Source organism: Balaenoptera ricei, chromosome 8 (assembly GCF_028023285.1).
Source record: "Balaenoptera ricei isolate mBalRic1 chromosome 8, mBalRic1.hap2, whole genome shotgun sequence".
NCBI classification, from domain to species: domain Eukaryota; kingdom Metazoa; phylum Chordata; class Mammalia; order Artiodactyla; family Balaenopteridae; genus Balaenoptera; species Balaenoptera ricei.
Window position 1 is genome coordinate 64,194,822 of NC_082646.1, and position 12,081 is coordinate 64,206,902.

The window sequence follows — 12,081 nt, forward strand, 5'->3', positions numbered from 1 at the left end:
GAAAACCTGTTCAGCCTCCAGAGAGAAGCAATGAAAACATACCACAGGACAGAACAGTTGGTTCTGAGGCTCAGACTCTAGAACAGAATGGGGACTTGGGCTGCCCCTAATTCCCAAAGAATGGTCTGGATAGGGAAGGTCTACCTCTTCCTGAGGTGGGGGGAGGTATCTGCTCTGTGGCAGACTGTCACTAGAGAGGAAATTTTAGTGGTGTGAAAGGAGCCATTATCTGAGTGCCAACCCAGCTTTCTAGAACACTCAAAATTTCCATGTGCATATGGGTTGGCAGGGAAAAGGGGACCTGCAAAATGCTAATAAAGTGAACCCAATAACATGTCGTGGGGCGAGGAATGAACTGCAAAGGGACAGGAGAAAACTTTTGGGGGTGGGAGAAATGTTCAGTATCTTGAAAGTGGTGATGGTTTCACAGATGTAAACATATGTCAGAACTCATCAAACATGTACATTTTAAATATGAGTAGTTTATTGCACATAAATTCGCTTTTTTTTTTTTTTTTTTAATTTAACTGTAAGAAAATGAAAGCAAAGCCATCCTGTTTGGGAGTCTAAATACAGCGTTGTATGTAACAAACCATATGATTTCCATGAAAGTAGAATTAGCAGCTGTAAGTGGTTAGTCCAATACAGATGGCAACGGTCAAAGCCCCACAGCTCAGCACAGGTAAGGAGCAGCGGTGGAGTACGGTTGCCCAGAAGCAGGTGGAGAGACAACAAACATAGGCGGTCATAGCCAAAAAATCTCCATGAGAGGGACCATCTTCAAGTCTGCAGTCCCAAGGAGGAACTTGAGGGAACGAGGGATTCCAATGATGACTCTGTTGAAGAGTAAGCCTAAAAAATGATTTCCATTATCATTGTTACTACTGCCCACGACGCTTTCATCTTTTGATCCTCCAAAATATGTAGAGCCCATGAAGCAGAAGAGCCAAGAGCACAACACTTCCGCCCAAGCTGTCCTACTCAGTCTAAAACTACTGCTCTCACTGGGCAGGACACTCCATTCAGAACCGACCTCTCACCTTTATCCAAGTCTCACAACCCTCATTCCTTCCCCCATGCCCTGCGCTCAACTCCCTCCCGATTCACCACCAGCCCGCATGCTCCCGCCTTCGCCCTGTCCATTCCCGCTCCCCGCACAGGCCTCAGCCCCTCACTCTGGTCCCAGGGTTGTCCCTCACGCCTGCCCACAAGAGCCCCAGCTGCTCAGTAAATCGTGTTCACAAGTCCCTTCCACTTGGCCCCTCAGAAGGCATCCCGGCCCCTCATACAACCCAGCTCCTTACTTGCCCACTCACCCCGAGGCTCTCGCCCTGCTCCCCTACCTTAGACACTCACACCTGGCCCCTCACCACATGCCAGCCCCTCACCCTGTCCCCTCACAACCAGGACAGTCACCAAACCCAGTGCCGTCATTCCCCAGCCCCTCAGCCCCTCTCACATGCCCTCCGGCCCTCACTTACTGTTCAGTCACAGAACTCCGACCCTGACCAGGCCCGATCGCCACCGCGGTGCTAGGTGAGTTCAGGCCGCCATCGCTCCTCAGGCGCACCAGCCGCGCCCCGCCCCGCGCCACACGCAACCCGCGCCCCCGCGCACCACACGTAACCGCCCAGCGACGCACCGCTGGGCAGCGGCGTGCCAGCTCATTGGCTGGGCCCGGCCAGAGCCAGAGCGTCGATGCTTGTTTCCTGGCAACGGCAGAGCGCAGGGGCGGGGTCGCCTACGGCATTCCAAGCAAGGAGTACCGCCTCTTCCCCCAGGTTCCGCCCCCTCGCATTGCAAACCCCGCCCTTCTGAAGGACTCTGGCGTGTCATAGGGGAAGACCTCTGGGGAGGCGGAGGCCCGCGGGGCGGGGGCGGAGCCTGAGGAAGAAAGGTCGAACCGGAGGGCAGAAGGAGGGACCTAAAGAGCGACGCGACTTAAAGAGGCAGGGAAAGACCGGAGGGCGGGGCTTAGGACAGAGATCCGGCTGAAAGAGAGACTAACGTGATAGGGGCGGGGTCACGGATCTTGGCGGTGCTGACAGTGGAAGAGGGGGCGTGGAAAGGGCGGAGATAACAAGAGGGTAGGCCTGAGGGGAGGAGTCGGTAGGTGGGCGGGGCCTGTGGAAAAGCAGAGCCCTAGAGAGGGCTGACCGCGAGAAGTCTAGTTCCTTTCTTGCACCATCTGCACGAACGGCTTGGATAGTACCCGGGCGATGACCGCCCCTCGTTGGCTCGCCAACACCTGCTGCCGCGTGATCCCTTGGGCACTATCGTTTTCAGTCAACCCAAGGAACATGGAGTAAGGTCCTCTTTGTCAGGCAGGATTCCAGATCAATTAAAACCAGTCTCAGCCCTCCAGGACCTCAGCCCTTATTGGTAGACAATTGCAACGTAGTGTAATTGCCATCGAGGAGCAGCACTTAGCGTGTTATGTGTGTTTAGAAGATGAGGGGAAAGAAGAGCGAAGGGGCCTAGGGAAGCCGTCCAGGAGGAGATGATGTCTGAGCAGTCTTGAGAAACAAGCAAGAGTAAGATTGAGAAATGGAAGTTTCAGATAAGGTCTGCAATTTAGTTGCAAGTATTGTATCGATGTTAATTCCCCGGTTTTTATCACTGTGCTCTAGTTATATAGATGATAACAAGGGAACATGGGTAAGGAGTTTACAAGGACTTTTATACTATTTCTGCAACTTTTCTGTAAGCCTAAAATTAGTTCAAAAGGAAAAGTATTTAAAAAGAAAAAGAAATGGAAGTTTCAGCCCAAAGGATCAGCACATAACAAGGTGAGAAAGAATGGACAACATGTGGGAGGTACTCTGGAAACTATAATCAGTACAGCTTGTCTGGAGCCTAGGGAACATGCAGAGGAAACACTGTGAGATGAGGCTGAAGACACAAACAGAGGTCAGGTACCAGAGAGCTTTGCAGGCCGTGTTAAGGAGTTTAGATTTTTATCCTTGGGATAATAGAGAACTATAAAGAATTTTATGATCAAATTGATAAGGCCCAAATTAGAATAGGAAGGATGTAGAGAAATGGATATGTGGTTATTAGGTCACCAGGGCTTGATGACTGGATGAATATGAAAGGAAAATAAGAGGAAGGATTAAAAACTGATGCTTAGTTTATAGAAGTCAAACACAGGCAAAACTAAACTACAGGATTGAGAGCCAGGATAGTGATTACCCTTGGAAAAGCGTTGACTGGAAGAGGACAGAGTGGGGCTCTTGAAGTGAGTGCTGGTTCATGACTGTGTTCACTTTGTGAAATTCATCAAGCTGTGTACTTAGGAAATATGTACGTTTCTATATGTATGTTCTGGTTACTATGCTGTGTAACAAATCATCCCAAACTTAATAGTGTAAAAAAAACAGCCATTTTTTTATGCTCACAGATTCTGGGAATTTGAACAAGACGTGGCAGGAATAGGGCTTTTCTCTGTTCCCTGATGTCTGGGACCTCATCTAGAAAGTTCAAACGTGTGGGGGGTGACTTGAGGCTGGTGGCTGGAATCATCTGGAGGCTTCTTCACTCACATGTCTGATGCTTGAGTTGGGACTGTCAAACAAAGTACAGACACCTGACTGCTTCTGCGGCTTGGGCTTCTCACAACGTGGCAGCTAGGTTCCAAGAGGGAGCATCCTGAGAGGGAGCTTCCAGACAGTGAGTGTTCAAAGAAAACCAGAAGGAAGCTGCATGGACTTTTATGAGCTGGTCTCAGAAGTCACACAACATCATTCCTGCTATACTCTATTGACTGAACAGCCACAAGGAAGGAGCATCAAAGAATTTGTGACTATTTTTTAAAACTGCCACAATGTTATACAATAGTAATAATAATAAATACTGGGGCTAGGTATTTTGGCTGATAGGCCAGAGATAGGGATTATAAGAGAAAGAGCAGGTGGGGGAAGAAAATGAGCTCAATTATGGAGCCAATGGGCTGAAGGTGACTGTGGAATATCTGATTGGGGACATCCAGACAGCAATTAGTGGTATAGATAGGTCTGGAGCTCAAAGAGAGTTCTTGAGAGACATTAGATGCAAAAGGAGATCCTGTGGGTGACCAAGATTGACCAGAGAGAGTTGGGAGAATGGAAAGAGAGGAAGGCCTAGGACAGAGTCCGAAAAAACACCAGAACAGGAGGGGTGGACACAGGGGCTTATGAAAGAGACTAAGAAGAAATAAGCAGAAAACCAAGACATTATGGTATCAATAGAAGCCATGGGAAAAGAGGATTTCAAAAAAATAAAATAAAATGTTGGAAACTATAGATGTTCCTTCCAAGAAACTCTCTGAAAACACAAATCTAGCCATATCACTTAACTGTGCAAAACATTTCATGAGTTCTTCATTGCATTTAGATAAAATCCTAGCTGTATAACATGACTGACAAAGCTCTCCCTGAGCTGTCCTCTGTCCACCATTCAGCCTCATCTTTTACCACTAGTCTCTCAGGTTCACTACAAAAACCAAGTGATGTTCCCCCAGTCACCCATGCTTTTTGAAATCTCTATGCCTTTGCATACTCTATACACTTTGCCTGAGTGATCTTCACTCTTCCACCTTATACTTGACTAACTCCTATTCATCCTACAGAACCCAGTCTCAATTAGGACCCTTTCTATGTACTGTAACAACCCTCTGTGTACCCACCTAACAGAGTACCCATCAGACTGATGTGTAATTGCCTATCTACGTGATTCTTCCCCTCTACCAGACTGTGAGTTTCTGGAGGGCAAGGAATGTGTTTCATTCATCTTTTATCCCCAATACTTAGCACAATATTGGCCTGGCACATAGCAGGTGTTCTGGTTATGACTTGTTGACTGAGAAAGATGATAGTAGTGAAAGGGACATCAAGTTGAGGGAGAATTTTTAGGATTTTTTTGTTTGTTCTGGTATGGGAGGTTTAAGCATGTTCACAGAAAGGAAAAACTGAAAGAGGTTGAGGATCTAGAAAACACATGAAATAACGGGTGAGATCAGGCATGAGAGGTAACAAGAAGGGAATGAGGGCAAATATGCCACAGGATGGCCCCCATCACACTCATCCAGCAGGAAGGAAGTAGATAGGGTGCAGGTAATGGAAACAGAGCTCTTATGTGATGTGACAGGCATTCTTTGTCCCTGGAGACTAGTTCAGCACCTGACACAAATGAGCCATTCAGTGAATAGTTGTTCAATGAATAAAAAATGAGGTGCGAGCAGGGAACTTGCACAGGGTAAAACAGAATGAATTTCTGAGCCTACACTGGCACGCAGGTCTCCTGAGTAGAGGGCCCCTGTGTAGTTCAACCTTGAGGAAGGCGGAGGGAGACGAGGCGTAGCCTTAACGTCTGAGGCATGCACCTCCACCATCTCCAGGGACCCCATTAGAGATGTTTAGTCGGGCAGGTGTAAGCCCAGGCGCTAGGAGACGGGGCGGAGCGCTGGAGCCACACTGCCTCCACCCCTTCAGTAGCAGCTGGCCCTGGTTGTGTTGCTAAGAGCTTCAGAAGCCAAAGACGGAGGAATCGCAGCTGGAGACCAAAGGCAGCTTGGCACTACCCCCACCTCCTGAAGCCACCTGCAGACAGAGGCCCTGGATATCTTACACCCAGGCACCAGGCCACAGAACCATGAGCCAGGACAGCAAAGTGAAGACGACAGAGTCCAGCGGTTCTGCCCCACCCGAGGCCAGGTGAGAGATCCTGGTCCCCTGTGTAAGATCTGTCTGCCTCACTAGATGCAGCCTGGTCCTTCTTTGCTGCTCCCAGTCACAACCGCAGCACTGAACGGTGAATAAGTGAAGCACAACTTCCCCTCTTGCCCACAGGAAGTGGCTGCCGGTCCTGGACCCATCTGGGGATTACTACTACTGGTGGCTGAACACTATGGCCTTCCCAGTAATGTATAACCTCATCATCATCGTGTGCAGGTTTGGCGCTATGGGAAGGGCCTTAAGCAGAGACCAGGGCTAAAGAGTGAGGCCCAGGAGAGGGGCGGGTCCCTTGCACGGGGCTGGTGTAGGGGCGGCGTCCATACGAGAGCCCAGCGCTTAATGCTCAGCGGCTGCGGGAGAACACCTAGCACACAGAGGGCGCCCTGAAGCCACTCCTTTCTGTCCCTGCCACGCAGAGCCTGCTTCCCCGACTTGCAGCGCTATTATCTGGCAGCCTGGTTAGTACTGGACTGCACGAGTGACCTGCTCTACCTACTGGACATCGTGGTGCGCTTTCACACGGGTCAGTGAGTCTCAGGACTGACGTTTTTTTCCATGTTCCCTTCCTAAAGAGAGCCTCTTAGTAACAAGAAAGTGAGTCCCTCCCTGACAGCCCTTTCACATGCCTCTATGTTTACGGTATCCCTGTGCTCACCCCAGAAACCCTGGAGCAGGGTTAAGCCGGGCCCCACCCTGTCCCCGGTAACTGTCTCCCTGGCCTGCCCTGGCCTGCCCACCCTCAACCTCATTTCTGGAGCAGGCGGGTGCCCTGACTCCACCCCATATCTGACACCACCCACGGCGGCCCCCACTCCCCCCACCAGGATTCTTGGAACAGGGCATACTGGTGGTGGACAAGGGTAGGATCTCGAGTCGCTACGTTCGCACCTGGAGCTTCTTCTTGGACCTGGTTTCCCTGTTACCCACGGAAGTGGCCTACGTGAGTCTGGGTCCGCACACACCCACGCTGAGGCTGAACCGCTTTCTGCGGGTGCCCCGCCTCTTTGAGGCCTTTGACCGCATGGAGACCCGCACAGTTTACCCGAATGCCTTCCGCATCGCCAAGCTGCTGCTTTACGTTTTTGTTGTCATCCACTGGAACAGCTGCCTATACTTTGCCCTGTCCCGGTACCTGGGCTTCGGGCGTGACGCCTGGGTGTACCCCGACCCCGCGCAGCCTGGCTTTGAGCAGCTGCGGCGCCAGTACCTCTATAGCTTTTACTTCTCCACGCTGATCCTGACCACCGTGGGCGATACACCGCTGCCAGATCGTGAGGAGGAGTACCTCTTCATGGTGGGAGACTTCCTACTGGCCGTCATGGGTTTCGCCACCATCATGGGTAGCATGAGCTCTGTCATCTACAACATGAACACTGCAGATGCAGCCTTCTACCCAGACCACGCCCTGGTGAAGAAATACATGAAGCTGCATCACGTCAACCGCAGGCTGGAGCGGCGAGTCATTGACTGGTGAGGATGCTGGGGTTCCAGACCAGGACAGCGAGAGGTGTACTGGATAGAATCTGAGGAGGGTGGCTGGGTTCTTATCGCCTGGTGGGTCAGGCAGGGCATTCAGGATGTGGCTCATTGGAGGGTTCACTGCGTGGGACTTGGAAAAGAATTTCCTCCACTAATTGGATATGGACTTAGAGCGAGGTGTTGGGTAAAAGATTGACAGGGAGAGGAATTCATACACAAGGAAGGATAACCCAGAACCCAGAGAATGGGAACTGCCACCACCTGGTAGGACTCAGAAGGTCCTGGAAGAGGTAAGAGGGAAAAGCAATACTCCTCAGGGGATGGCCACCAACAAGATGGTTGACTATGTCGTGGAGTCCATACTGTAGGCTGAACAAAGGGAAGTGTCACCAAGTTGGGGACCTAGAGCAGAGGATCGCTAAAGAAGATGGGGCTTGGTGACTGAAGTAGATATCGGTGATACGGTACAAGACATCACTGAATGGTGGGTGAGTAGAGCCTGACAAGAGCTAAAGGGTATCCTAGTCACTCTTCACTGGTGGAGGCTTCCAGGCCCTGGGTGAGGGAGAAGCTGTCAAAACATATCTCTGACCAGCAGATAGTGCATTAAAGATGTTTATCAACCAACTGTCAAGTATTCCCATGACCCCTGTGAGAACTCAGTGTGGTTGGGTTCTGGGCTGAGGCTGAGCTGAGAGCCCTGATGGAAGACGTAGAGGGAGGCATGTAGCGGGCTGGTGAGGACTGGTGATGTACCTTGCCCCCAGGTACCAGCACCTGCAGATCAATAAGAAGATGACCAATGAGGTAGCCATCTTACAACACTTGCCCGAGCAGTTGCGGGCAGAAGTGGCCGTGTCTGTACACCTGCCTACTCTGAGCCGGGTGCAGATCTTCCAGAACTGTGAGGCCAGCCTGCTGGAGGAGCTGGTGCTGAAGCTGCAGCCCCAGACCTACTCACCAGGCGAATATGTCTGCCGCAAGGGGGACATCGGCCGAGAGATGTACATCATCCGAGAGGGTCAGCTGGCTGTGGTAGCCGATGATGGTGTCACTCAGTATGCTGTGCTTGGTGCAGGGCTCTACTTTGGGGAGATCAGCATCATCAACATCAAAGGTGGGTACGCCATCATTCGTTCCGGAGACAGGGCTAGGGGAGGGGAATGGGGACAGCAGAACCCCGTGCTGAGACCAGGTGGTACTTCAGAGCCTACAGATTAAGGACAGCTGGCCCTTGCCTGAGTCACTAGAGGGCTCAAGAGAGAAGCAGGACAAGGAGGGTCTGTTCCCTGAGAAGAGGCTGAACCAAGGTCAATGAGCAGGGTGGGTCCTTGGAAGACAGAGTAGACCTGCTCTGTGGATAGCCACCCAAGGCACCAACAGATCAGTGGAAAGTGCAGAGATAATAACAATCAATAATAATAATAATAATGGCTAATATTTATTGCATGCTTACTACATGCCTTGTTCAAAGTTCTCCACATGTACCAACTCATCAAATTCTCACAGCAGCTCTATAAAGTAGGTACTATTATCCCCATTTTAAAGGTAAGGAAATTAGAGCACAGAGAGTTTGGGGAACTTGTCCAAGGTCACACAGGTAATAAGTATACACTCCTGGGATCAGTACAAGAAACAAATTTCTCATAGCCAAGTGGAAAGGAAGGTAGAAGGAAGGAATTCCTATTTACTGCATCAACTCCAGTCCAGGCCAGGTACTGCACACTGGCTCATTTGTTCCTCTTATCAGCCTGTGCAGTAGGAGTTGTTATACCTAATCACAGATAAAGACACTGAGGCCACAGGAGATGGGAAAGACTAAAAAGGGGGTGAGAGCACTGGATGTGCTCTCAGTCTGGGGATCCCACTCTCCAGTTGTCCTAAATGCCTCACATCTTCCTCCAAGGACCCCCTCAAGACCCACATCTTGTGTGTAGTTGGCCACTGTTTACATGACTTTGGACAAGTCACTTCCCTCTTTTAGGCCTCAGTCTCCTCACCTACACGAGAGGGATGATATTAAAAACCCAGAGAGTTGGGCTTCCCTGGTGGCGCAGTGGTTGAGAATCTGCCTGCCAATGCAGGGCACACGGGTTCGTGCCCTGGTCTGGGGGGATCCCACATGCCGTGGAGCGGCTGGGCCCGTGAGCCACGGTTACTGAGCCTGCGCGTCTGGAGCCTGTGCTCCGCAACAAGAGAGGCCGCGATAGTGAGAGGCCCGCGCACCGCGATGAAGAGCGGCCCCCACTTGCTGCAACTAGAGAAAGCCCTCGCACAGAAACGAAGACCCAACACAGCCAAAAATAAAATAAATAAATAAAAATTAAGTGAAACTCTTTATAAAAAAAAAAAAAAAGGAAGGCATTTCTTTAAAAAAAAAAACCAAAAAAAAACAACCCAGAGAGTTATTTGGGAGGATTAAATGAGCTATGAGTGGGGCACTCAGTGCAATGCCTGGCGCATAGCAAGAGTTCAACAAACGGTAGTTCCCTTGCCCCTAATAAGGTCCTTCTACCTCTGAGACGTTGCAGCATTCAGACGAACCTACCTTCCCACCCACCACCCACCAATATCTTTCTAAAATGCAGATGACACCATACAGTTCTCCTGCTTAAAATATTTCAATAGTTTCTCACTGTCCTCAACATAAGGTCTGGACTCCTTGCCAGGGCTACGAGACCAGCATGACCTGGCTCTCTCCATCTCTCCTACTCTCCTCACACCCTGACCTTCAGCCTCCCTGGACGGCTTACTGTATTCTGTAACCACCTAACCCTTTCCTAAGTCCATCCCTCCGCTCACGTTCCTCCCTCTGCCTAGCTGCCCTCCCCACCCGCTCCCCTAGTTACCTCCTACTCAGTCCAGGCATCAGTTCCTCCGGGCTTCCCTAAATTCTCTGCCTTACAGCTTGTCAGGGGCTCTTTGCCTGTCTTCCCACAGTACCAGATGCACATCTACGCTGCATTGGCTGTACTGTTACATAACTATCCCCTTAAATGTCTAAGTCCTCTGGACTGTGAACTCTTGGAGGCAGGTCACTGATACCCACCCAGCACAGGGCCCAGTCCCTACCCAGTACTTTACTGGATGAAAGAATTAATGAGGCAGGAAGAGAGGCTCAGAAGCACAAACGTGGAGGTGGGGGTCCTGGTTCAGGAGGGAAATGCCCCCTCACGTCCACCCTGACTATCCTCCCACATGTCTGCCCGTGGCCACAGGGAACATGTCTGGGAACCGCCGTACAGCCAACATCAAGAGTCTAGGTTATTCGGATCTGTTCTGCCTGAGCAAGGAGGACCTGCAGGATGTGTTGAGCGAGTATCCACAGGCCCAGGCCGTCATGGAGGAAAAGGGCCGTGAGATCCTTCTCAAAATGAACAAGTTGGACGTAAATGCCGAGGCAGCTGAGATCGCCCTACAGGAGGCCACGGAGGCCCGGCTGCGAGGCCTCGACCAGCAACTCGATGATCTGCAGACCAAGTTCGCGCGACTCCTGGCTGAGCTGGAGTCCAGTGCACTCAAGATCGCCTATCGCGTCGAGCGGCTGGAGTGGCAGACTCGGGAGTGGCCAATGCCTGAGGAACTGGCCGAGGCCGACGATGAGGGCGAACCTGGGGAGGGAACATCCAAGGATGCAGAGGGCAGAGCTGGCCAGGAGGGACCCCCAAGCCCAGAGTGACCCCGTGGCTATTCCCCAGACCCCCACCACCAAGTGCATCCAGAGTTGCAGGAAAGCCTGCCTGCAGAAACTCTGCCATCCTGTCTGCTAGGTTACAGAGATGGGAGTGAATTGGGTACGTAGATGCACCACCTAGAGATGCAGGAGTATAGCACACATTTATCCCCTGCTCACCCAGCACACACACACACATGCACACACACACACCTATTTGCATATATCTACACTGGCCGTGAGACTGTGAAATCCATATAAAATGCTCTGGAGTTCCCCTTCTCAGAGCACACGTGCTTTCTCACATACATATGTCTTATACCCACATCATATATGCACATTCAGTCACGCACCTCATAAACACACATATACTGAGAATCACACATCAGTACACACAGATGCCTTCCACAGGTTTGCACACACTTGTAAACACACAAAAGTACTCCCATAACCCTCTTGTTCCAAGATATCTTTTAAATGCCCCTCCATATGGGAGGTTCACAAGTGTACCCTGCAAGTAGCACTTCAATAAATATTTGCTTCCTCACTAAGCATTTATGGGGCTGATGGGAAAAAGCAAAGCCAATATGGTCCAGGATGAATTCTGTCTGAATTCTCGGTTACAGGGGCAAGGGGCACAGGCTGTGTAGAGTTGGTGGGTTGGATTCAAAGAGGCGGGAGTACCTGAAGAATCAAGAAGCACTGAGCCAAGGCAAAGCAGGCTTATGTGTCACACTGCTGTAAGTGTGCACATGTTCTCATAGACACATTCACATATACACACTGACCATTGCATCTCACAGCAGAGTTTGTGTCCTCAACCTCGTGAGCTCTGAAGGGTTTGATCTAGCTTAGTAAGCCAGAGGAAATACCTCTGCTCCTTTTTCCTTCCTTTGGTTCAGCCCTGGAACCTGAGGCCAGGGCTACCTTGCTCTTGGGACTGATTCCAAGGGGAGAATAGTTCCCAGGACTACTCAGCTGGCCCTGTCCTACCATGCTGGTTCTCAGAGCTGGCCTTTGTCCTGTCAGAAACCCAGCCCTCCTTCTCTATACATTCCAAGATATAGGGTGGAGAATAGAGACTAGGTGGGGTGGAATATCATGACTGGGGACAACTGGAGATGAGTGTTTGGGGAGTTTTGGAGAAACTTTTACATACTTAGAAGAAGGTCTGCACGTTTGGGGCAGAAGAGGTGTTATAGGGTCTGTGGGGCAGAG

General features: G+C 50.7%; 2 protein-coding genes across 10 annotated transcripts in view; one reads left to right on the forward strand and one right to left on the reverse strand.

The window, feature by feature from the left end:
* FHIP1B (FHF complex subunit HOOK interacting protein 1B) overlaps nucleotides 1–1,601 on the reverse strand; it is a 29,869-nt gene extending 28,268 nt beyond the window's left edge. For 8 of the 9 annotated variants that reach the window (XM_059930952.1, XM_059930948.1, XM_059930951.1 and 5 more), the window contains exon 1: nucleotides 1,482–1,600. The gene's annotated coding sequence lies outside the window, so the exon portion shown is untranslated. Of the gene's footprint in view, nucleotides 1–1,481 lie in introns of all 9 variants that reach the window. The other variant, XM_059930953.1, reaches the window with a different exon arrangement.
* Nucleotides 1,602–5,628: 4,027 nt separating this feature from the next.
* Nucleotides 5,629–10,869, forward strand: CNGA4 (cyclic nucleotide gated channel subunit alpha 4). Its single transcript, XM_059929514.1, has 6 exons — nucleotides 5,629–5,690; nucleotides 5,826–5,927; nucleotides 6,128–6,234; nucleotides 6,536–7,181; nucleotides 7,958–8,307; nucleotides 10,409–10,869. The coding sequence occupies exons 1-6, from the start codon at nucleotides 5,629–5,631 to the stop codon at nucleotides 10,867–10,869; spliced, it is 1,728 nt and encodes a 575-aa protein (XP_059785497.1).
* The last annotated feature ends 1,212 nt before the right edge of the window (nucleotides 10,870–12,081 follow it).